The sequence below is a fragment of the Pristis pectinata genome, chromosome 11 (assembly GCF_009764475.1).
Source record: "Pristis pectinata isolate sPriPec2 chromosome 11, sPriPec2.1.pri, whole genome shotgun sequence".
NCBI lineage: Eukaryota > Metazoa > Chordata > Chondrichthyes > Rhinopristiformes > Pristidae > Pristis > Pristis pectinata.
In genome coordinates this window covers 22,005,093-22,032,408 of record NC_067415.1, presented here as the reverse complement: position 1 = coordinate 22,032,408, position 27,316 = coordinate 22,005,093, and the positions used below count along the sequence as shown (strand labels likewise).

Here is a 27,316-nt window from a genome sequence, read left to right as displayed (position 1 = left end):
GAGATGATGATAATGCAAAAAGGATTTAAGAAGCTATCTAATAATAATCTAATCCCCTTCTGGAATCAGGAAAAAGCATGATCTATATGAGAGAAAGATCTTTTAGAAGGAAAATTAAGAGCCAGTTTTTGGACATAATGAACAATAAATACTTGAAATACACTTGGAATACTCTTCCCAATAAGCTGTGGAAACTAGAACAAATGAGCATTTATCATAAACCTGCAAAACCTTTTTGAAGGTATCAAGGGATATGGACTAAGGGTATGAATATAGCTTTTAGTTGCAAATCGGTCAATGTCTAATTAAAGGACACAACAATCCTGAGGAGCCAAACAGCATTCTTCTGTTCCTATTACTCCTATTACAAGTGTGGTACTGCTGTGAAGTTCTGAAGTAAATTTTGGGCTTAGTATTATAACATAAATCCTATTTAAAATTCTTGGATCATAATAATCCTAACAAAACATATGTTGCAAATTCCTATGTACTCCTGATATGGTATCTTGGCCACAACATATTTCTTCACCACCCTGAAGGGAGCCTTCCCTCCCTGTAAGTCATAGATTAATAAATAAAGTGTAAACTGTAAAAAAAAGGAAAACTAGCAGAATAATGTTTTGGAACAGACTAGAAGGGCCAAATGGCCTGTTTTCTGTGCTGTAGTTTTCTATGGTTTCTATATTCAGAAAATTAGAAATTACTTTTGTAAAAGTAATGTTTCTAATACTGTCTTCACTTACATTGTTGCAAGTGATGTATATTCATCACTTCAAAATTAATTGACAAAACTTTATAATGCATCTATATATCATGCTTTGTCACTGAGCAGGCAATATATTACAGATAGCAGCTGAACTTCCACTTTCAATGGCTGCAGCATTTCTCAGGAAATATTAAATGTTGGTCTGAATTTTTTTGCCCATGAAAATGATGGGTTGTCAATTAGATCTTTTCAGTGTTCTAGAGACTCATTCCAAAACTTGGGTCATTTCGAAATACTACATATAAGAGCACTGGAAGAAAAATGAATAACTTGAAGAAACAAGCACTGCTAACATGAGAGTTTGCCATATCTTCTTAATATAATTCTTTTATTCATTTTTTAAAAATAAATACTGTTATAATCTAGTTGTCACATAATCACCCTGCGTCACAGTCCATTGATTCACGCCATCTTCATTCCCTGATTCTTTTGTCAGAGTATCCTCTGAGGTTTCTAATGAATGAGCACTGGTAGTGCCATCTGATGATTGTCTATGTGAAAATACATTCTTTTCTCCTTTATCTGATTTCCACATATTACTTGTTTTTAAGTCTTTCACATCTGAGTCAGTGTTGCTGACCAAAGTTTGCTCCAAGTCTCTTACACCTTCATTGTTGGACCTTCCTCTGTTTTTCAGTAGGTTTTCCTCTTGTGTAATTTCCTCAGAAACTGTGTAAATCTTATTACAATTCTGTTCTGCATTGCACGGCTTTGTTCTTTTTCGAAAAAATCCTAAATTTTTGATAGAGTCTTTAACAATACTTTTACTGCTTTGCTTTTCCTTAGGTACATCAGTTGCTTTTGGAGTTGATCCATTGCTTAAGGTATTGCAAGATGCTGGAGAATCAGATATTTTAGACATTGGTTTTGGACAAACTAAAGATGTCAAGTCATAAAAGCTTAGCTTATTCTTCTGTTCATTTGCACGTGTTATCTTTTTAGAAACAGTCACGTGCTCAGTTGTTTGATCTTCATTTAGATCTGATATTCTGGATGCTGTGCTAAAGCTGGAAGCCTGTACACTAGGGAGCTTGTTCCCTTTCAGGAGACCCAGAACTTCATAGCGGAAGCTGGAAATATCCTGTTTCAGTTCCTTTAACCACAGTGAAAGTTATGAGTTTTTAAAATATTCAGTGATACTGTAGCAAAGTCAATGTACAAAAAAATGATAAGAAACTAAATGCTTAATTTAAAAATCTCTTAACATTATGCTGCTAGAATCAGGAACATTCAGAGAAATCACATTGCTCAGGCACTTTCAGTAAATAGCATGCAAAATTTGCTTTTGTATCTGAACCACAGATAGTATCATTAAAATTCTACTTTAGCAATTAACAATGGGTATAATTTAAACGTGAATTAACAGAAATAGCAACTTCAAAACAGAACTGTTGTATAATTGCAATTTAAGAGAACAATCTCATTTTATGTAAATTTTTGAGTATTTCAATGCAGTTTTAAGTCAAACATGAAACAGTAACTAATACTTTGTATGCAAGCTTTCTGATAATGAGATTTATATACTATTTTGGATGGGGAAGAAACAGGGTTGAGATGGGAATGTCATCCGTATGTCTGGTATGGCAAACCATTAAGGATATTTATAAAGAATGGAGTCATGGTTTCTTTACGCTTGATGTATTGAACTATAGTGGCTGATGTTGTATGTGTAAACTATATATTGTACTGCAGGTATAATCTATCTGCATATTTCCCAGATAAATAAGCATTTTTTAAAGAATTATCATCTTTATTCAGTGATCTTTTCCTTTTCACTTTTGTTAAAAGTGCTAATGATTAAAATTATGCCAATGATTAAGATGTGTTACTGAACTTACTTTTCTAAGAACAGAATTTGTTAAACATTATTTGTAAAATCACCTTGAAATTCTCTTCAGTCAGCCCTTCTTCAGTTTTGGCATCTCTGATCATTGCTGCAACATATCTTTTCACCAAATTTCTTATAACATCCTGGAAGAATAAAAAGAGGAATTACTTATTTTATAGGTTATAGAAAAATATACTGTCATACAGTTAGCACTTTGGAATAAAATGTTATGCTGATGTGCCTTTGCTTTTACAGAAAATCATCATTTTAAACAAATTAATAAAATATTTCATTAAAATGGGGATTTGTCATGGGATTTGCATATATAGCTAACGAACCAACTAGTATTAGAACAAGGGGTCAGGAAGTTATGGATCTATTGGAAAGTCGATGAAGATTACAAAATTTCTACCACTTTAAAGGACATGTACCAGCTATGTATGCTAGGAGTTGTGACATGTCCAAAGGGCACATAATTATCTGACCCTAGGTGAGTGTCATGAACAGGGTGTTTTCCATGCACTTTAAACTGAATATTCTGGGGATGAAGAAGCACTTAATAGGTGGATATAAGATTAATAGCTGAGAAGGTGTAAGTGCACACAGAATGTGGGTGTTGAATGAGAATATATAAAAAGAAATGCTGACCTGGTGAATTTATAAACACATGAGTAAATACCTGCAAGGACTCCATTCTGATGATGACACTTTCTATGCCAGTGTTTACGAGAAGTCTTCCTTTTTCCTTAATTGTGACTTTCCTCCACCATTGTTGAAAGGCCCTCAAATGAATCTATTTCATTTCTCTCATTTTAGTTCTCATCCAAAGAAAGGACAGGTTTCCCCTTTCACCCCACTTACCTTCACATTCAAAGATCATCTATCATTTCTACCAGCTTCAATGGGACGCCACAACCAGACACAGCTTACCCTCCCTTTCCGTATTCTGAAGGCACTGTGCCTCTGTAACTGAGACACAAGAAATTCTGTAGATGCTGGATATATCTGGAGCAATACACAATAAGTGCTGGAGGAACTCAGCAGGTCAGGTAGCATCCATGGAGGGAAATAAACAGTTGACGTTTCGGGCCAGGACCCCTCATCAGGACTGGAAAGGAAGAGGGCAGAAGCCAGAATAAGAAGGTGGGGGGAGGGGGAGGAGGACACGCTGGCAGGGGATAGGTGAGATCAGGTGATAGGGGAGTCCAAGTGAGAGGGGGAAGGTAGTGGGTGGGGGAGGGGGAGAAGACGTAATAAACTGAGAGGTGATAGGTAGAAGAGGCTGAGGGCTGAAGGAGGAGGAATCTGGTAGGAGAGGGCAGTGGACTATAGAATAAAGGATAGGGGAGCGGGGGACAGGAGGGCAGGTCATCAAGATGGGGAAAGGGAGCATGGGAATAAGGGAAGACAAAGTAGTTGGGGGGGGGAAGAAAAAGAAAGGGTGGGGTTAGGGAAGTTAGAGAAATCGATGTTAAGGTCATCAGGTTGGAGACTTCCAAGGTGGAATATGAGGTGTTGTTCCTCCAACCTGCACCTGGCCTCAAGTGGCAGTAAAGGAGGCTATGGATAGACATGTCAGTATTGGAATGGGTGTGTGGCCACCAGGAGGTCCTGGCTGTTGCAGCAGACGGAGCAAAGGTGCTCGACGAAGCGGTCACCCAATCTGCGTCGGGTCTCACCGATCTACAGGAGGCCGCACCGGGAGCACTGGATGCAATAAGTGACTCCCTCCGACTCACAGCTGAAGCGCTGCCTCACCTGGAAGGATTGTTTGGGATCCTGAATGGTGGTGAGGGAGGGGGTGTAGGGACAGGTGCGGCACTTGGTGCGGTTGCAGGTATAAGTGCCAGGGGGGTTATCGGTGGGGAGGGACGAGTGGACAGGGGAGTCACGGAGAGAGCAATCCCTTCGGAAAGCGGAGAAGGGGTGAGGGGAAGATGTGTCTCATGGTAGGATCTCATTGGAGGTGGCAGAAGTTGTGGAGAGTGATGTGTTGGATACAGAGGCTTGTGGGGTGGTAGGTGAGGACAAGGGGAACCTTGTCCCTATTATGTTGGCAGGGGGAGGGAGTGAGGGCAGACGTGCGGGAAGTGGAGGAGATACGGGTAAGGGCAGCATTGATGGTGATGGAAGGGAAACCCCAGTCACTGAAAAAAAGAGGACATCTATGTCCTAGAATGGAAAGTCTCATCATGGGAAAGATGCAGCGGGGGCTGAGGAACTGGGAAAAGGGGAAGGCATCCTTACAAGTGACAGGGTGGGAAGAGGTGTAATCAAGGTAACCGTGGGAGTCAGTGGGTTTGTAGAAAATGTCTGTAGTTAATCTGTCTCCAGAGAGGGAGACAGAGAGATCCAGAAAGGGGAGAGCAGTGTTGCAGATGAACCAAATGAATCTGAGGGCAGGGTGGAAGTTGGAGGCAAAGTTGATGAAATTGACGAGCTTGGCACAGGTGCAGGAAGCAGCCCCAATGCAGTCATCAATGTAGCGGAGAAATAGTTGGGGGGCGTTACCGGTGTAGGCTTAGAACATGGACTGTTCAACGCAGCCAACAAAGAGGCAGGCATAGCTGGGGCCCAAGCGAATGCCTATGGCTAACTCCCTGCTTTACTCTTCAATCTCCATCAAAACTCACACCCCCTTAAACAGCACCCTCACTTACAGCTGAGGGAGATACAACATCTGCCACTTTACTTCTTTCCTTCCCATCATTCACATTCTCAAACACTCCTTCCAGATGAAGCATTCTTCTTTCATGTTTAAGTACTGCATACTGTGCTCACCATATGGTCTTCTCTACAATGGAGAAACCAAAAGCAGATGGGCAACAATTTGCAGAAAAACTCCAGTCAACTTGCAAGAGTGATCTATGCCTCATTCATCACCTTCTAGTTCCACCTACTCCATTCAGACTGTCTGCAAATAAGAAGCCTTCACTCCCTCTATTAGCTGGCACCACTACTATTGCCAAAATAGTCTATCTTTGTCCCCATCCTGTTATAGACGTCCTGTCTGTACTCTCCATTCTTCCCCTTCTCTGCAATTTAAAACATGCCCAATTATTACTTAGAAAACACAAAACTATGTATTAAGGTTTGGTTAATGATGTTAGAAAGTCTTCTACTGTAGAAGAAAGTTTTCTTGTTGATTCTATAAAATACTCAATAATGATTGCATCTACACGAATCTATTAAAGTAGCTGCTTCAGAAACCGAGATGTTAAAAAAATACACTTACCTGATACTGGTGATTTCGTCTTAGATTGTTAGCTGCACGCCTCTTTAAAAGAGAGAGAAAATATATAAATGGAATATATGAAGGACTTTGAGAAATTAAATGAAGCTTTTTGCTAAAATACTAACATCTATAAAATATGCAGGAAGAAATTAAATTTCTTACCCCAAGAGACCCAAGACTTTCCGGTTTCCTTCGCTTTTGCTTACAGAAAAGTTTGAAGCATAAATGATTTCTTATCCATGTCAATAGATACCAGACAGATTTTGGACTTGGAATGATGTTAAAGGGAGTTGGAAGAGTTCCACCTTCTTCAAAATAACTCATCCAAAGCTTTGTCCTTGCAAATTTCCACTCAATATCTGCATGATCCTGTAACATATCAAATCAGATGGCAACATTCCTTGTAATTACTTGCACCTATTTATGATGCTGTTTAATTTAATTAGATTCTGGAACCATAAACAAAAGCAATTCTTTTTTGCGTGTTTAATCATTTATTGCACAATTTCTGTCATTTATATTAAGTTTAATTTGACAACCTATTTTAAGCCTTAATGGTAGCTCAATCTTGGTAACTCCACATCAATTTAAACAGATCAAGTTTAAACTTTAAAAAATATATAAATTGTTATATGGAATCAATTCATGATACAAAATATAAAGGCAGATAAATATTTTGATAATCATAAATGGACAAATGGGTTACATATGATGTGTTAATTTCTCTTTCAAATTCCCATTTCACATTTCCAGTATTGATTTTTTATCTCTAGCTTTATGCCTGGTACATGAACACTTAATCATATTTTAACTGATTCCTTTTTAAAACAGTGGTATATAGGAACAACTCACCGCAATAAGCTGATAAGAATTGTTCATCATTGCTATCAACATGTTCAGCAAAACCACTAGAGAAATAACATTGTATGTTCCGAACATAGTGGCTCCAACAAACTCTGTGAATTTATGTCGCGCTTTCACATTAGTCACATATAGGTTAATGAGACCAAAGATTGACCAGAACAGTGATTGGAGAGTCTCAAATAACCTGCAAAATTAAAAATAAAAGTGACAAACTAGTCAATTTCTATTAAAAAAATAGAGACTCCTAACATTTGGCACATGGCAACAGTTTAAAAAATGACAAAATAAAAACCAAAGCAACTTCATTCACCAAAACTACTACAAAAGATCAACCGGTAAGTTAGTAGATGGTTGCATATCAAGTTTGGAATATGAAACTAAGTCAGGTAATTAAAGCAATATGAAGATTTAGTGCCAACCAAACATTTTTCCAGATGCTTTCAGAAACACCTTTTTTATTTAAAAACCCATTCATAGAATTGTACTTCAAAAATAGGCCCTTTGTGCACTGTGCCCCGCCTGCTCTTAAAAATCAGTTATCTAATTATTGACATTCCTGTGTTATTTTCCATACTTATGTTCCTGTTGCTTTCAACTATGTATCTAATCCTCTTTTAAAATTTACTATTGGATCTCCTTCCACCAGAAACATTGTGAAATAAGATAAAATCCTCTATCTCCTGTGACCTTTTATACAAATCTCATGCTCCAACTTTTATTTTATTTATTAATTCTGAGGAACAAGCATTGACTCCCTTATCTTTGGTCTCCTGAAAGCAATGATTCACAATAGAATATGAACTTGAACAACAATAGTACTCTGCACTTCACACCATTGGCCATGTTGCCTAAAATGTTGCAATTTTAACAAATCCAGAATTCAAAACTAAAAAGAAACATAAATAAAAGAATATATTTAAATTTACTGAACAATGCCACCACCCCAACACAGCCAGGCAAAAGTAACGCAATACATTAGACACTTGATCATATTAACATATTTGATGTTATAAATAAAGTAACCATTAATGATAGCTGACCATCCACCCATTTTCACAGGACCTGTGTATTGTCTACTTATTTCCAAGTTCTATCATACAAAGTTGCACAGACAAAACATCTGAATAATTTTTGGAGACTTACTAAGGCCTTCATATAGTTACATACCACAGACCTTTGTAATAAAGTCGATGGGCTCAAGGTTGATATCCAGGATTCTCGCTTGTTCCACTGGTTCAAATGTGTAATTGGAATATCCAAAGACTAAATTTTGCTCTAGCTTCTCTACAAAGTATCTATAAATAAATATAATTTCCCCATGCATATCAGAAATGTGGCTACAAACTTGGAAAATTACATCCATAAAACCCACTTTTTCAATTAAAATGAATAAAGGTGCTTACGTTGAAAAGGCATTGTTCTGTTTTTCACACCTTATCCCTTTGCAGTTATTCGGTTCCTCTGATGCATTTGTCTCATAGTAAAAGTACAACTGATTCAGTCCATTTGCAAAAGCTAGTAGCACCAGACAGTATATGAACAAGAATTTCAGAATATCCAAGAGCATACGTCCAAGAGATATTTGCAGGGGCCCCAGATGAGAGTTAGCAGTAAACAGGGAGATTAAGCGAAGAGAACTGAAGATATTTGCGATGGCAAATAATGCCTCAGCAACTAAGGTGGGATGCCACATTTCCCAGTCTTCACGCTGGCGTGAACCACTGTACTTTAAACAAAATAATAATGTCAGTAAAAAAACGTGTTAACTTTGCTTTCCTTATTGCAGAAACTTGTTAAAGGTTGAATGCAATGTTCTAAAAATAAAGCATTCTATTTTGTAAATCAGAAAATGATCATAATAAATCATGTTTAAAGAAACAATTAGAGTTTTGTTTTATTGACTTATGCAATCTAAATATAAAGCCTACCATTCTTAACATCTATCAGATAACTATTTCAAGATGCAGGAACATAATTATTGTTAAGTTTAATTATTATTATTTACAAGGATATCAAATGCAATGATAGAGCCAACAACTGCTTTGTCTTGCTGTTTTATTGAGTTTTTGGAGTAGATGTTAAGTACAGTAAATGGGTTCTTACAAATACTATTTGTTGTGTGGACTATTTTTAGATAGTTTTATATTCAAGAGATATCTATCTATTTGAAAACATAATTATTACTGCTGTTGAAAACCACTGTGTTTTCAATTGATCTGGAAATGATGCAGAGGGTAATCTTTTCTTCAAAATCCTGTTTAAATATAGGATACTGTTAAATTATAAATGGAAAACAGAATTCAAAACATTTGATAAATGAGGAATTGTAGTGTTGAGAAGTACAATTCAATGTTTTAATAATAGTTTTTCACAGGACCATTTATCTGACTGCTACTTATTTCAGAACATTAACAATTTTCATCAAAGAAAATTAAACTAGCTGGACTTTTCAGAAAAAAGTATAGTTAATTGTGAATCTCCAATATGCTTGAAAATTACTAAATATATATAGTTATAAAAATTGAATAGCATATCTATGAAATTGTGTTTTTGATCAAAACATTAATTTGTAATTATAAATACCATATAAAGCATGAGTGTGGAAAATATCAATGCTATATTAATTTCATTATGGTTAATACCTAGTTCCTTATCAAATTTTTATTTAAACAATATTAGTTTACTACATGTCAAAGGTTAGACTTTCTAAGTAGTTTCACATGGTAAGATATAAGATATTCCAAATAGGCATTGAAGAATCAGTCCTAGTGTGAGACACATAGTTCTAAAAATTTACATAAAGTCTATCCTGATCTTGAAACTCTAGCTGTAGAATATTCTATTATGGTCTATTGAAACTGGCTGCTTATTGAAGATGCTTTCAGAAGTTGTGCTAAAAATGTCTGTATAAATTTACCTATTAATTAGTCCGTAGTATTAACCTCGCTATTTAGTACTTGCCTCCGAAATTCATGTTATTGTAGAAAGAATTTTTGAAGCAGAGCTGAATGTACTGACATTGCTACATGGTGGAGATTTCTATTTTTCCATTTTAACATTTCAAAAGCTTCATTTTAACAGCTTCTCTACTTAACACCTTCATATTTTTCTCTTATTCATTTCATCATTCTTTTAGTCTTTTTAACTCTCCTGTCATTATTTTTATTAGCTTCTCATTGTCCAACCTTCTACTCAGTGTATGTGTTTCTCTCACCTTATTTTTATATTCCTTTTGCCTCTGATTTGACCTACACTCCTGCTTTTTTCCTCACACGTTCCTAGATATTTTTCACTCTCATCCTTTTTCTTCTCTTTTACTCTACTTCACTTTTTCTCTACTTTTGTTTCTTTCTTTTCATAATTGTCAAAAATCAAAAGTGGGCAGTTTTGTTGTTTGAATTTACTAATTAAACTTCTGCTATTGCAAACCATGCTAGATTTAACAAATATTTGTCTATAGGGTTTTCTGCTCAGTTGAAAAGAGTTGAAAGTATGGAAAAAAATACCTTCACAAAAGCAACAATTTTAAGAGAAATTGTTGCTAGGTATAAAGAATTCATCACAAAATCCATGAGATTCCACCAGTCGTGTATGTAATCTTGAAGTCCACCATCCCACATTTGCTTTATTTCAGCCCAAATGAAACCTGTTATCAAAGAAAAAACATGTATTCTGAAAATACATTTAGAAATCTTCTTAAGAACAAAGATACAGTATATATTAAAATTCTTAATTGAGAGAATCAGCAGTGAGTTGCCCCTTCTGAGTCAAACTGTATTCCTGTCATTTCAAATATTTTGTTATCAGTTTGAAATTTCTCAAATTATAAAATAATGAATGCCTAATTGCAGCAATTTATTTAAGAACCATTTTTTCTCTCAATATTATATTATAAGCAGAGTAAATCTAGAATTGTGTACCAGTTAAGATAAAGTCAAACACATTTGATCAAATTTTTATTATTAGATTGAAGAATGAGGTAAATTTTGATTTTGAATGTTTTGGATTCATCAGACAAAGCAGATTGTCTGCCCAATATAAAACCAGTCTGAATTTCATTCCAACGTGTTACAGATTAGGTTACTATTGGTGAATGTCCCTTTAAGACATTGCGCAGTAGTTTGTGTGTGTGTGTGTGTGTGGCGTGATTATGACAACAACAGGAGATAAGGACATGATACTTTTTTGGAGCGGTTAGTCAGAGTCAGAGAGAGAGAGAGAGAGAGAGAGAGAGAGACAGAGACACCAGCCTGCTGGTCTCTGTATCGATGGATAAAAAAACAATAACTGTGTCTGTCACTACAATCTACGTATGGATTTTTGGAATAAAGTAGTGGAGTCCACTTTGTCGTTAACTTGTAGAAGGAAACAGGTATTTGTGTGGACAGCTACGTCTCAAATGCCTTTCGGGGTGGCAGATACTTCAGAACAAAGGAATAGAAATCATCAGTGATCGAGGTGTCATATGGGTTCCATCGTGGAACATTTGGATTTCGTAATTACTCTCTATTTTCTCTTTACATTTCCTCTTCAGTCAACGGTGGTTTTGTGGAAGCCTTTGCTCATGTTTCACCTTACGGCTTGCTGAACTGAACTTTGAGAACTATTCCTGGACTTGGAGTTTGGGAATTTGCCACACACACGAGTTTGGTTTTGGGGTTAATGTTTAAGATCTAACATTTTTACTTCTAGCATTCTAACATTTTTACTTTTATTTTTCTTATTATCATAAGTAGTTATTAATAAAATAGTTTTTAACACTTATCCATGACTCGGTGTGTTTCTTTTGTTGCTGGTACGTGACAAGGTGGCCATCCACACAAATATCTGTTTCCTTCTACAGGTTAATGACAAAGTGGACTCCATTGGATTATTCCAAAAATCCATACGTGGATTGTAGTGACAGACACAGTTATTGTTTTTCATCCATCGATACAGAGACCAGCAGGCAGGTGTCTCTCTCCCGCTCCCTCTGACTGACAGCTTCAAAAAATGTCATCACGTCCTTATCTCGTGTTGTTGTCGTAATCACGCCACACACACACACACACACACACACACACACACACACACAACTGTGCAATGTCTTAAAGGAATTCTTCACCAATAGTAACCTAATCTGTAACAAATGGTTCAATGAAGTGAAATTCAGCTGGGTTCCATAACAGGCCAAACATTCTGATCTGACAGCTAGAGAAGCAAACAATGTACCCTATATTCTTAAGCATGGTAAAATGTACAACTTTGAAACATTTTCATTTGACATGTTTTACAAGCCAGAATATGTTATTCAAAAAATAATTTTAAACTTGTTATTTTTATAATCATGTTTCTATTTTAGGATAGAAGAGTTCCCACACACCCCTGATATGATTTCCAGCCATTTAATCTACATATTAGAGAAAAAATATACATTTGTACTTTTGAACATGGCATCAACATTTCTGCATTTTATTTTTAGAAAGGAAATGTATTAATTGATAATTTTATAAATAAAATGCTTAGAACCAATTTGGTGTATTTTATAATTTCATGACAATTCATTGCATATTTCAGCTAACAAATACTTCTTAGAAAGTGTAGTCACCATTGGTAACGGAAGGAATGCAATAGTTAATTTGTACACAAGTTTCCACAAACAGCAATGAGATAATGACCAGATTTTCTTTACTGATGTGAGTTGAGAAATAAATGTTGGGCAAGATAACATGGAGAACTTCTCTGCTCTTCTAATAATGTTCCAGGAGGGGACACACAGGGTCCCAGTTTAACATTTCATTCAAAAGATAATACTTCTAATGGGGCAGCGTTCTTTCTGTAGTAGGTCTTTGTGCCTAAATCTCTGGAGTAACTCAGGCGCTACCCTTTACATCACAGCTAACACTAAACCATAAAGCATCCATGAAACTGATGGACAAATGGATTTATTGCTCACAAATTCAGTATAAATTTGGTGCCTTACATTGCAGTTAAATCACTGTATCTAACAAAACTAGCAATAATGGGTGGCCAGAATCTTTCATCTTTTTATAGATCCTGTAACAATACTGGTATAACTACACAACAGTATTTATGCAGTGGGGGACATTGGCACAAAAGATAGTGAACGTGCTTATAAGCGCTGGCGTCAATGGATGCCAAGAATGATTTATTTTGATATTTGCTGGCAAAGGAACTGAGTTCTAAAGTATTTCAAAATATATAAAAAGGTATTGTCAAAAGAAAAGGAATAAGTGGATAACAGCAGACCTTCTGAAAACATTGATACTACTCTGTGTGTGTGTGTGTGTGTGTGTGTGTGTGTGTGTGTGTGTGTGTGTGTGTGTGTAAGGGAGGGGTGGGGAAGTAAAATAAAAATAATTATTAAGGTACAGCAACAATGAAGGTTATGTTTGAAGATTTTACTGCTCTCATCGACTGGAGAAAGCACAACTGCTCTGATGATAAAAGAACTGAATTGTTATAATGTGCTTGAACAATGTTTTGGATAAATACATATTTAGAACTGAGTAGACAAGTGATTTAGTGATGAGAGAAAAGAATGAGATTACAGATTATTTTCTATGTTTCTACAATTTGACCCTGAGGACATCTTGTAAACGTTGGCCTTAATCTGACTGAATTTGGTATAAGGATTGAGAAAGCATTGGGAAAATTATAAATGAAGATTTTAAATTTAATAAAAACTTCAGGGGATGAGAAATACATCCATTAGGCTATGAATTGCTGTAAATGGGTAAAGTTTTAGAAAATGGAGGTTTTCAAATGAAAATCTGTATGATGGAAAACAAGTGCATACCCCTAAAAGGCAAAAATTCCACTTGTGCAGTTAAGCAACTGTGAAAAACAAATATCAAGCAAAAGAAAAGGCATATGCATATGCAAAGCAAGTGCAAATTTAACTGACTGGGAGAGTTATAAAAAGCAAGGATGGTGTACAAAGAAAATGATAAGTGGTGCAAATAGGAAATATAGAAATAAATTTGTAAGGGATATCGAAGGTGGCAGCAAAAATATGTTATTACTTTCATTGAAAGAGAGTAGTAAAGGGGAATGTGAACCTATAAATGGCAGTTGCAGGCAAGACTATGAAGGAAAATATGGAAATGGCAAATTTGTTAAATAAGTACCTTGTATCCATTTTCACAGTGAAGGAAGAGGACAAGATATCAGCAGTACAAGGGAACCTAAAAATAAGTCAAGGGAGGAACTTAGTGGATCTTATATAAGTAAGTAAGCGGTACTGTAGAAGATAATGGGACTTGAGACAGATAAAACTCCAAGACTACGGGTTTCCATCTGAGTTTTAAAATAGGTGTGATAATTTATTATAATTTTCCAATTATGAATCCAGATGAAAGATCATTGATCTGAAACATTAACTGTCTTTCTCCCTCTGCAAATGTGGCCTGCTTTGATTAGTATGTCCAGTGTTTTCATTCATACATTTTCTGAAGCAGTGTCGATTCAGGAACTGTACCTTGACTTGGAAAATTGCAAATGTCAATCCATGTTTAAGAAGGCAGGGATGGAATTATGAGATAATGACAAAGACCACTTTAAAAGCACATGAGAGGAAGTTGTTATAAACTATCAAATATAGTGTGACTGTGTACTTAGACAAAGAATCGATCACTGATTTGTGAAAAGTGGGTATTTGATTGATCTAGCCAAATTCCTTCAAGAGGATGAGGAAAGAGGAGTATCAATGGATTTTTTCTGTATAGAATTCCGGAAGACATCTAAAATGACTGGAGATTATTAGTAAAAACAGATGTGCATAGAAGTGGACATAATTCTATGACACAGGTTGGTAATTGGTTGGATAGCAGGAGTCACAAAGTTGGGATTGGCAGGATATGACATGTAGAGCATCTAGGGACTTGCATTGGAATACTGGCTTTTCACCAGATATATCATTGACTCAGTTGAAGGGACAATGAGTCATGCTTTCAGGTGTAGTTGACACCAAGTTTGCAAACATAAGTTGAGTGGATAGAAAGGGGAAACTACAAAAGGACATGTATGGTCTATGAAAAAAGGCAATGCTTAGAGAATATAAAAACAAATAGTTACTACTTATTAGTTAGTTATAAAATTTAATGGTTAAAAATGACTCATTTAAAGCTTGGAAATTACACAGTGGGTATTGTGTATGAACACTTAATACAGCAAATACAAAATTTTTAACTGTTATTTTCATGGAGACACATACATTTAAAACAAATGGTTTACCACCTACAGAAAAGTGTTAGGCTTTATGCACTATTATATTCCCGAAGTTATTTCTGAGTCTCTACTAATTTATGATTCTATCAAAGAATTATCAAGAAATATCAAAGCCAATAAATTTAGCTACTGGTGAGTATTTCTTAGATGTTTACTATCTTCGTGAGCACTCAACATGGCTGGCAGCGTGCAGGTCAACATCTTGGAAAAGGAAAAAAACAGGAATTAACGCCCACATGAAATGGGGATTAGGGTATTTGCATCTGTTAATATTTGAGACCTATACTTCAGGAACAATTTCCTCGATGAAGCCCATGCCAGAACTGGCTGTACTCAGTCAAACAAGACCTTGCAACTGCCTACTACTGACAAGGTAAGCTTTTCATACTTACTTATCTAAAAGCGGAGCCAGCAGAATTCATACTATTCCCAAACTCAAGTTCAGAAAATGATAGCACTGCTGAACATCAACATCCATGATCTCATCTCCCAGTTTGTGAATCCAACACATCTTTCCAGCATCTGATCCTCCCTCTCCTGCAGCTGCCTCTTCTCATTTACTACTTTGATCCTTCTTCAGAATCCTTTCCCTTCTCTTTACCTTGGCAAACCTACTCACAAACCAATCCTTCTTTCTAGGATTCCAAACCCCTGATTTAGTTACTTGAGCATCAGCTGTTATAATGTGACAGTAGCCAGGTCTTTGATTTCTCGTTGCTAATTGGGTATTCTCACCATGTTGGCTCCACTGCAATGGGACCAAAGGCCCAAAAATTAGATGCATCTTGTTCCTCACCACTTAGAAGAAGCATCTACAAAATAGGTTTCACCAAATTTCTAGACTTCTATTTTCAAAGAGCTCAGCTCATAATGTGTATGACAACTGTTGAATGACATAAATACAGAAAATGTGGAACATCATCTTATTAACATGTAAAGGGTAAAATGTGCAGTGCAACTCCAGTTTATCCTCAAAATTTCAGGTAATTTACCTGATCAATAAAGCAATAAAACATTTTAACTTATTCAGGTCCATATACAAACCTAAAGCTCCCAAACGGCCCTCATTTCTATTATTTACATTTTTTTAGCATACTGATAAATAATATTCTGGTGGTCCAATGAGATCAAAATCTCCATTTTAGGGACCTGAAATTCATCTCCTCCTACTCTGTTGGGTTGTGTGGAATGATTAGAGATTCCGCCATTGACTAAGAAGAGAAGCCAATATCTTGTGTCATTCTGTTAAAGTACATTCCCATCTATGTTTTGTGGAACCTTATCCAAAAACCATTCTTCTAGTATGGATCTGGTTAATTTTGGAATGGTATTTCACAACCATGTGCATCAGAGCTCAATCAGATTCTGTAATCATCTGAGATGCATGCGTTGAAACTTTCCAACGAGAGTCATAGGATGGTGATTAAGACAAGGAATCCTTTCTGGTATTCCCCTCCCCATGTTATTCCAATAACACTAATCGCAAGAGCCTAGCTAAGACAACTCAGTATAGAGCTGTAACTGGACATGGAACTTACTGAACTTTATGATATAGTTTATTTATTTTCTCAAACATTAAATTGAGCTATCTGGTATTCCATATGTCAAGCAACAAACAGTCTACTTTAGGAACTCAATGAGTTGAGTAGCATCCGTGGGAGGAAAGGAACTGTTGACATTTCAGGTCGAAGCCCTGCGTCAGGACTGAGGGTGGAGAGGTGAGATGGCTAGTATAAAGAGAAGTGGAGACTGGTAGATTGAGGATGGGTGTAGGATGACAGGCAGGTTGCGCCAGGTAAGGGAGGTGACAGGGGGTGGAGTGGCAGGTGAATGAGAGATAGAGGCAGACAGAGAGAAAAAATATTGAGAGACAGGTGGAGTGAGGTGGGGGTAGGGGAGTGTGAAATTTGGAGACAACTACTGGAGGGAGATAAGCAGGAACACAAAGGGCTGCCAATACTGGAATCTGATAAGTAAAGGAGATGATAATGGGAACCATGAGGGGAGAGGTGAATGGCAGATGGAACCAGACAGACAGGGGAGGGGGGAGCCTGTGGGTGAACTGTGGAGTGGGTGGATGAAACCAGGAGGGAGGGGGTCAGGAGTTGTGGGAAAGGGGACAAAAATGGGAAGGACCAGAGGAGGATCAGGGAGGATCCCCCTCTCCTAACTGGTTCTGGTTCGATCTGCTGCTTGACCCGCTGAGTTCCTCCAGCAGATTGTTTGTTGCTCCAGACTCCAGCATCTGCAGTCTCTTGACTCCTGTGATTCCACATTTCAATTTGGTTTTAAAATTTGATTAAGACTTATGTGGTCAAAATACAAATTGGTTCTTTTGTTCCTTTAAACCACCAATTTAAGCAAAATGCAGTTTATGTTTCTTTCAATGCACAGAAAGTAACAATACAATTTTAAAGGTTACATACTCTAGCATTTAAAATACTTTCAAATTGTTTAAGCAGCTAATTTGTATCACTAGTAATGAATCTGAGTTTGTTTCATTAAAACTTCAATAGAAAATTCACAGTTCTATATACAATTGTAATACTTAAGCTACTATTTCATTACATTTAAGATAATATTTGCATATACATACAAATAAGTTACCTAGTACCCAGGGCAGTATCATCCATTCAACCGTAGTCGGTGGAGGACCTTGCATATTTAAATCTGTTCGGTCAATGTGTTGAGAAGCCAATAATAGCAGAAAAAGAAAGGTCAAGTATGATGCAGTATGACAGATAAACTTAATAAATGGTTTTCTAATAAAAAGGCCTAATGTGCTTTTCGGTGCTATCAAGTAGCACACAGAAAAAATCGGAAATAACAATCCAATGCTGATGCAGGTTGCGAATTTAACAATCCAATGTCGCCGTCTCCAGCCAGGAAACTCATCATACCAGCGAGAAGCAAGAAGCTGTTGACAGTTTGGCTGAGCAACAAACTAGAAGACAAAAATTATAAATTTCAAAAATGCAGAGTGAATTAATGCACAAGAATGTAATCAATGCAACTGAGAATTATAAGCATATTCAGTGAAAATACACAGCATTTCCTTCACTACATCACAATATATGCAAAATGAGTACATTACCACAGTTATATAATGTAGTTTAGAGTTTAAAATTTAGATTTTAATGGCTGCAATTTTACTTTACAATGAATTTGTTTCATGCCTTTGCTCCAGTATTTTCCAACTTTCTTAAAGGCAGTGACTCACTCCAGGATATGGTTTCACTGGCCCCTGCATCCTTGCTATTCTTAATGTGAGATTCCAGGCTATAAGCATCAGCATTTTATTCAATAATGGAGGTGATCACAATTACAGCCCCATCTTCACCAAATATCCATTGACAAATAACTTATATTAATGCATTGTATAAAGTGGCACACTCTTTCGCCACCACTTCTAAGTGCAGAGCAAGCTGAGGTTGTCTTCCAAAATAATTTGCCATCTCCTTAATTGAAAGTCAGCAGCCTTCCACCAATTTTGCATTAATCGACTGAATAATAATGTGTCAGTGCACAGATGCTGCCTGACCTGTTTGGTGTTTCCAGCATTTTGTTTTTTTTCAGTTTTCCAGCACAGGCATTTTTTTGATTTTTATATGCAAGTAATTGATCCTTTTTATCATTTGGCAGTAGTAACAAACTATCATCTTAAAGGAAAAAAAAACTGTGTTTCATTGGAATCTGAAAACCCAACCCAAAACATTAGCTCTCTTCCTCTCCCCACAAATGCTACCTGATCTGCTGTGTATTTTCAGCATTTTCTGTCATAATTTTATATATGACATGCTGACCTGAGAAGTTACATAAACTAAGAGATGACCAGGACAATGTCTACTTGACTGCTTGATGTTGGTGATAGGGGTGGGCTATACTAGAGTGAGTCAAATACACAGCATTAGATGCATTGTTGAAACCTAATTTAGCAGCACTGTGATCAAATCAATTGATTGTGATGTATGGACTACTGGGGTTTCCAATATAAGGGACAGTACAATGCACTCAGGATCAATGCTTCTTGATTACTCTGGACCTCTCGGATTTGGTTTTTGTGTTGTGTATTCTGAGAGTCTTTCCATTTTCTGGTCCTCTTTCTGACTAGTACAGAGTAGTTAAAAAAAAATCACTTGGTGAAGAAGTCTTTCTGGCTCAGCAACTATTTTCTCCTATGTGTCTATTTCTATGTTTTTGCTCATATAGTAATGTGTCAAGATTGATAAGGTAACATCTTGGTTTCCTTAAGCACCTGTGAACATTTTGACTTCTTAAGTCAAAATTCAGCCAGGGTCCAAACGAAAACTGAATCTCACAGTAGTTAGAATAATCTTTCATAAATAATGCATCCAATAAAATCTTAGGCCAACTCACTCTAATATTAGACTGGTAGAGTGAGGAAATTATTTAGTCAAATTAATTTCAAATAAGGAAATAATTTCTGAGTGCTGAAAATGCTTAACTAAAATTTTATGAGTTAGAGATGCTATAGTGTCAGCTGGGATATGGATGTATTAAAGCATCATGTTGTCTTACAGCAAGGGTGGTGGTAGGATGGGGAAAAGAGGTCATGTGCATAGGTCCAAAGCACCACAAATTTGTTATGCATAAGACCCATGGTGCTGTGCCTGAGGAAACAGTCTTTTCCTTCACACAAGCGTAAGAGGCTTTTTCTCTGATAATGCCATCAATGCTATAAAGCTTCACTATGCAGATGTAATAATGTTTCAAAATAAATCTAAAATTGAAAGCAACAGACAAAAATGTAACCAAATTAACTATATGAAATAAACTACTGGTTGAAACAAGTTTGTTGTTGCTTGCACTAAAGAGCCACTATAGATTTGGCTGCAATAGTAATCCCCTCCAGATACTGTTCCAATGATTTCAATAGGTGCAACTTTACATTTAGAATACATGGATTACATTTTGTGCATTCTCAGTTCCAAGTTGATGAGGTAATTCCAGAGCTCTAAGCTGCAATACAATTCAATAGAGGGTGAGTTTTTTATATATAAAGTAATAAAGTAATGAGTGCTGGCTATTACAGCGCCAGCAACGTGGGTTCAATTCCCCCGCTGTCTATAAGGAGTTTGTATGTTCTCCCCATGTCGGCGTGGGTTTGCTCCGGGTGCTCCAGTTTCCTCCCACATTCCAAAGGCGTACAGGTTAGGAGCTGTGGGCAAGCTACGTTGGCGCCGGAAGAGTGGCGAACACTTGCGGGCTGCCCCCAGCACATTCTCAGTAACCCAAAAAGACACATTTCACTATGTGTTTCAATGTACATGTGACTAATAAATAAATATCTAATATTTAAACCAACATTATTGGTGACGATTGAAATTATGCTAGTTCATTTCAAAACCAACAATGATTGAATAAACAATTGTGCTTTGTCACTTCTATATCCAGTGACTGAAATGTAGAAACACTGTATCCATCTCTTCATGTAAAAAATACACAGGCTTACAACCAGCCAAGTAGATTTTTTGTAAAAATTACCATTTTGTATTGTAATATCATTCTGATTACATTAATTACTCCGAGTAAAAGTAATATCTTGCTTAAAATGAACTACCATTATCTTTCATTTGGACTTTTTCCGAAACAATGTTAAAATGTTACTTGTGAAACTGGAATAAAAAAATCAAGATTATGATTTCATATGTACCTGCACTTTATTACATCTAGAATGGCGCTCACTCATTGGTTCAGTTACTTATTGTGCACATTCGATTCATCATTCCTACAACACACTAACATATGATATCTAAAAGTCTTACCTCTTTCTGATGATACTTAATTGCCAACTTTAACCTGGAAAGATCATTTGCAGTCTGAACTTCCAGAATGCTATTATCATCTCTATAATTAAGGATAATTTCTAATTCTCTGGAGCTCCTTGTTTGGTCCAATAAATCTTTAGCAAATGATTCACATTGATGTGATAACTCTTCATATTCTGATTTAAATTCATTTTCTACTTTACTTAGTTCCTGAAGCTCCCAGCTCAAATGAAATGCAGTAAGAAAGGGGTCTTCACTTGACAAAGCAATCAAAGATGGGCTTGCTAAAGCTTTGTATATGTTCAACCTTGATCGGGAATGACGCAAACTGTCAACGTCTGAGCTGGAAGCACACTCAACACAGTTACAACGAACTTCATGAGGCTGTGGTATGGAAACTCCTCTTTGAACAAGAAGCTTTATTATCTCATAATTGTTGGTATGAGCAGCAAGAATTATTGGTGTAATATCTGGTGTAAATTCTGAAAACTGTTTATCCAGTAGTATTGGTGGGACCTGTGGAACAAATAGGAAGTGTATTATTTTGAGCTGAACATACCAAGTTTGAGTTCTGTTGGTTTTAGGCAATCTGAGTAGAAATGAGTCACACAGCACAGAAACAGGCCCTTTGGCCCAAATGGGTGAATCAGTGGAAAAATCAGGAATTTCTAATCAAGTTATGCCAAGCAGCACTGATACTGTGTTTTGCACTTTTGTTTATTCAGTCTGCCTGTCTCAGGCAATGCCCTCAAAACTGGCCAATAATGATTTTGATGAGTGCACTGATTCAAGCATATTCTTCAAACTTCACTCACTACCTTGGATGGACAAGCACATTTAAATTTTTTTCTCGCTTCAAAGACTTGTAAATCACCAAGAAACTTGCTGATGCACTCTAAATAAACTCTTAAATGATTCCACTTAGATTCTTTTTAGTTTATCATCAAATATTTTAAATCTAATTTGTCACAGATGGAAAGCTAGAGACTCTTACTAACAATGCCTTTTTGCAGCTTTATTAATGAAAGTGCCCTCTTAATGCATTGACAAATACTTCCTAATGGAAAGCGGAAAATAAACAACTACATGTTAATCACTCAGCCCTTTTATGCTGATTCATGAAAGATACTAAATTTGTGATTCGCAAACTATTTTTATTGTAAACTTGAAGTAATCCCTTAATCAATGTAATTTCCTGACTGCAGGCCTGTTCCAATATTAACTCAGACCATGACTGGCCTGTATCTTAAATGCAATCACATGCACTTGATCCATATTCCTTGATGATTTTATTCAATCTCAATCTTGAAAATTTCAAATGACACAGCGTTCATTGGATGCTTTATGTGAAAAGATACTGCCTAGATATGCAGCAAATCCTCCTCACTTGCAAAGGGTAGGCCTTTAATATTTCCTTTCTATTTTGCCACTCTTACATATTCTCTCAAATACTGTTAATTACATCACAGCCAAAGGGACACTGAGCTGGAAGTTCTCTTACCCATAAAACTGAAACTTTAAAGGTACTACGCAGAGGACACATGTATTATTTTGTTGTGGTAGAGCTTGGTCTTCACACCTTTAGCTCACGTAAGACCATATATCTGAATCATGAATTTTTCAATCAGCATGCATTAACTATTTCAAACAAGCAGTATCACAAACAGGGGAATCCAATGCAGAAACTGAGTCAATGTGGGAATTTTTTGTTTCTCTTTATTCATTCGCCCTCCTGTGTGTTGATCATCACAGAGGTCAGCATTTGGCTATTATGGCAATTTTCCTTTTATGTTGGAAGACCAATCTTGTACACCAGTTGCAATCCATGCACTGATGGAATTTATACATTTGTTGTAATGGATTGTTTCTAAATGAGGATATAGAACAAGGAACAGTGCAGCACATCAACAGGCCCTTCAGCCCACGATGTTGTGCTCAACTAATTATGCTAATGATAGCTGATTAAACTAATCCCTTCTGCCTGCACATGGTCCATATCTCTCCATTCTCTGAATATTCATGTGCAGATCTTAAATGCCTTTATTGTATCTGCCTCCACCATCACACCTGGCAGTGCATTCCAGGCACCCACCACTCTCTGTGTAAAAAACTTGCCCCGCACATCTCCTTTGAACTTTCCCCTCTCACTTTAAGTGCATGCCCTGTAGTATTAGACATTCTGACCCTGGGAAAAAAATACCGGCTGTCTATCTATGCCTCTTGTAATTTTATAAACCTCTATCAGATCTCCCCTCAGCCTCTGCTGCTACAGAGAAAACAACTCTAATTTGTCCAAACTCTCCATGTAGCACATGCCCTCTAATCCAGGCAGCATCCTAGTAAACCTCTTCTGCAGCCTCTCCTAAGCCTCCACATCCTTCCTACAAGGTGGCGACCAGAATTGAGTGCAATACTCCTGATGTGGCCAAACCAGGGTTTTATAAAACTGCAACTTCCTCACTCTTGAACTCAGTGCCTTAACTAATAAAGGCAAGCATGCCATAAACCTTCTTTACCACCCTATCAACTTGTGTGGCCATGTTCAGGGAGCTATGGACTTGGACCCCAAGATCCCTCTGTACATCAAATGATACATGCACTTGAAGTCTACTTGCAACTGCACATGCATGCAGATGAAAACTGGGTGGGGCTTTACATTATGATGGGGAAGAAAGTTTTAAAGTTTCTGCCATTATGTTGTAAGCTACCAGTCAATGCAGCCAAAAGTGAAAGTTTAGTGTGCTTCAAAGAATTGGCAGAGCAGATGCCATTGTGTACATGAAGGAGGAGAGCATTACTGTTTTCTTTTGAGAATTAATTTGGAGTCCTTAGGAGAATTTTCAAGCCATAAGGTGTGCTCTGACAGCTTTGCTTGGTTACCACCTGTTACTATCCTCAACATGATTCCTCCTCTGGGAAGTACTATATTGTGATCCCATATTGAACCAAGTACTGGAATCTCATCTCAAAGACCTCACTGGCATCCTCATCTAGCTTTCAATCATCATTTCTCAGTGCAGCACGTTTTAAAAGAGAGAATAAAAGCTGAGAAACGGATTACTAATGGCACAAGGGACTTCCTTTCTTGGATCCTCACCCTAGACTAGGGCGAGAACCAAGCCTGTATTCTCACTTTTAATCAAACCTCTTGATTTTCCTTTTGTTGTTGTTGGCTTTTACATTCTCCATCCAAATATTTCATGGGTTCAGAGCATCATGACATCGAAGCAGACTCGATGGACCGATAATTCTGCTCTTATGTTTATAGTGCCTCCTGGCTATATAGATCTGAGTTGCTAGATCTGTTCTGTATTCCACTTAGCACAATGGTAAAGCTATCTAATGCAAAGTAAAAGATGATGGGTATCCTCAGTGTGAAGATGCAGCCTTGTCACAAAGACTGCAGCAGTTGCTCATGGCATCATAGGCAAGGGCAAATGAACATACAGCAGTTGGATTGGCAGAAATGTGATCAAAGCAGATTTATCCAACATGTTAGTTCTCTCACCACCCACTACAGAATCCAACATATTGCTGCATTCTAAACAATGCAATCAACTGAATCACTGATGACACCAATCTTAGCATTGAACAGTGAAGTTCCCAGCAGAAAATACATTCTGTGCCCTTGCTAGTCCCTGTGCTTCTTCCAGGTAGTGTTCAACATGGAGTACTAATGCATTGGTTAAGAGAAGACAAAAGGTGGTAATCAGCAGGAGATTTCCTCACCCATGTGACTAACCTACCTATGTCATTGGTGCTGCAATACTTTTGTCACCTCACACTTTTAACAATTCTTATCATGAAATGAATTGTAACTGAGATGAGGGGGAAAAAAATACATCAACTCACAGAGATCACTGAGAGATAACTGGCTTCAGCCTGGGCTGTTATTTCAGTGTGCACTAATTGAACAAACACACTATCAAGAGACAATGGAATCAAGTAGCATTGATTCATTCAAATGCAGTTTCAACTGATCTAGTCCAGAAAATATTTTGGACCATAGCATTTGAGCTGTTTGAGACATAACATATTATGTGAAGAATGCTTGGAGTGGGGGAGAGGAGTCAATAGCTGACACTGGACATAGCAGACTTAGCCAAAACTTGCTCACAGGGGGTTTCCTCACCCCATCTGTGTCTGGAGTAGGCTAAATACCTGTAATTGATGCCAGGATTACTTAATAATTCCATTATTGTTATATGACTACCAGGACAGTAGAAGGTGAATTCAAAATTACTTTTTTTTTTAAAAGCTTCGATGAGGAATTCCTATGTGTCCAAGTTCCTAAATGTGCAAAATAATAGTTTGAATACACTTGACAGTTTAGAGAGATGAATAAGAACAAGTAATCATTGCATCCAATTTATTTAACATGTTACCTCTGTTACTGTGGATCAATATTACTCAATTCTTCTGTGCCTGCCCTTTATATGTTTATATCCTCTTATGTACTTTAATAATATATACACACACACACTTCAAGTTCACTGTCATGGGCATATATTCCCAGGGTATAAATGTCATGAAAATTAGCTTTTTGCAGCAGCAGCACAGTACATTACATGCATAAATTAACATAAACTTAAATTATCATAACATATACACAACTTACATGACAAAAAAGCAAAAATAAACATAACAACATTAATGCAAGTTGAGGGAAATATAACCTGAGGTAGTATTAGGGCTTTTCAGGTCAGTTCAATAACCTGATGGCAGTAGGGAAGAAGCTGTCGTTGAAACTTGAGGTGTGGATTTTCAGGCTCCTGTACCTTCTGCCTGATGGCAGAAATGAAGAGGGAATGGCCCAGGTGGTGGCGGTCCATTTCTTCTACAGCAATGTCTTTACTCAAATTCTCTTTTAAACAACTGCTATCCCTCCAGAGATATCCCAGTAACTTATATGCCAATATATTAAAGTGTGCTATACCAAGTATGGCCAGAAATGGCCATAGGACAAAGATAGGAATTCAGCAGCATTATTACTGAAAGCACACATTCTTGAACTCCTCTGTTCATAATAACTTATAATAAAAAAAGTGACTGAGAAAATGCAAATGCACATCAAAGATAGGCACATGAATATGCAGAGAATGGAGGGATATGGACTTTGTGCAGGCAGAAGGGATTAGTTTAATTAGATTTCATTATCTTAATTAGTTCAGCATAACATCGTGGGCCAAAAGGCCTGTTCCTGTGCTGTGCTGTACTGTTCTGTGTTCTTTGTTCACAGCAATTGTATATAAACTAAAATTAATATGGATGTTGTTGTTGATCAAAAGTAAAAGTTCATCAAATAAATAATTTCAAGTGAATTAATACCTTATTCACATCTTCAGAAATGTAGTGTCAAAGAGCACAGAAACAGGTCCTTTGGCCCAAGCTGTCCGTGTCATGGATCAAGTACCTATCTATACTAATCCCATTTACCTTGAATGTAATTATTAACTACTTATTTTCCTTTCTACATGATTAACATTTCCATTGCCTCTATGTTGGATCAGAGTTCAACTCTGCTCTTCCAGTATCTATTCAATTTTTTTCATCATGTCAAATGATGACAGCTAAACAAACTAAACTATGTAATTTCTAAATCCCCAGTATTTGAATTGCACTTGTATAATGAAGAAACTGTAGACTGAAAATAATGCTGTGCAATAATTGATAGACTCAGAAATATTTCAGATATGTCATTTCCACAGCACTTTTCATACTTCATGCAACTTACTTGCTTTTCTCCACTAGGTTTCTTATGATTTAATAGTAGTTCAACAGCTCCAACAACTTCCTTCCTGATGGCATGTAGAAGAGCATCTCCTACGTACACATTAAAACTCAGAAGAAGTTCAATGATTTCCAAGTTCTCATTTTCAATGCCTATGAGAAGTGCAGTCCGTCCCAGAGGATCAATGCAATTAATGTTGATTTTAAAGTAAATTTCAGCTTCTTCAAGTGCTTGCTTGACACTTGCATAATCACCTTTCTCGACAGCACTTAGGTAACTCTTCTCTGCAGGAGAGAGTTCAGATTCTGCTCTCACAATGCGAAGAGAAATTCGATCTCTATATGGTGCATTGTCACTTCTTTTGTAGTACAGCTGAGCCATCCTTCATGCATGTCAAAGTCTTGTTCCTTAAGGACAGAAAAGCAGAGTAATATTTTTATTACAAAGGAAAAATATACACAGTCTGGAAACCTGAAATGAGGATGGAAAGTACTGAAAATACTCAGCATGTCAAGCAGCATTTCTGAAGAAACAGAATTAATGCTAAATGATGATCATTCCCACAAAAAGGTCAATAACCTGAAATATTAAGTTTGTTTTTGTCATCAGGGATGCTGTCCCTCTTATATATCTAGAATGTTTTGTTATTTAAAATTGATAATAGACTATGTTACTGGCTAATCATGATGGTCATAATTCATTTTACAAATCAGAAAATAAACAATTCCCATATTTTTGACATTGTTAAATTCTTTTCATTTTAAATAGTATAGAAGATAACAAAACTAAGAAAGCCAATGTGCTTATAATAAACACTGTCTAATAGCCTGAAGTTTTCTTATTTTCTATCCGGATACATGCAACTGCAAGATAA

General features: G+C 36.7%; 1 protein-coding gene across 1 annotated transcript; it reads right to left on the bottom strand.

The window, feature by feature from the left end:
• Nucleotides 1-1,121: 1,121 nt before the first annotated feature.
• LOC127576141 (short transient receptor potential channel 4-like) lies at nucleotides 1,122-26,823 on the bottom strand. Its single transcript, XM_052026529.1, has 10 exons — nucleotides 26,446-26,823; nucleotides 20,709-21,227; nucleotides 17,530-17,866; nucleotides 10,200-10,339; nucleotides 8,097-8,419; nucleotides 6,682-6,877; nucleotides 5,992-6,198; nucleotides 5,830-5,871; nucleotides 2,648-2,737; nucleotides 1,122-1,859 (listed from the first exon to the last, which is right to left on the bottom strand). The coding sequence occupies exons 1-10, from the start codon at nucleotides 26,821-26,823 to the stop codon at nucleotides 1,122-1,124; spliced, it is 2,970 nt and encodes a 989-aa protein (XP_051882489.1).
• Between the last annotated feature and the right edge of the window lie 493 nt (nucleotides 26,824-27,316).

Excerpts from the sequence above, each read along its gene's own strand:
- LOC127576141 (XM_052026529.1), bottom strand. The coding sequence starts at position 26,823 with ATGGCTCAGCTGTACTACAAAAGAAGTGACAATGCACCATATAGAGAT. Across the intron at positions 10,340-17,529 it reads GATACTGCCCTGGGTACTAG|GTTTCATTTGGGCTGAAATA; the intron begins GTAACTTATTTG and ends CTTTGATAACAG. Across the intron at positions 1,860-2,647 it reads TGACTGAAGAGAATTTCAAG|GAACTGAAACAGGATATTTC; the intron begins GTGATTTTACAA and ends CTGTGGTTAAAG.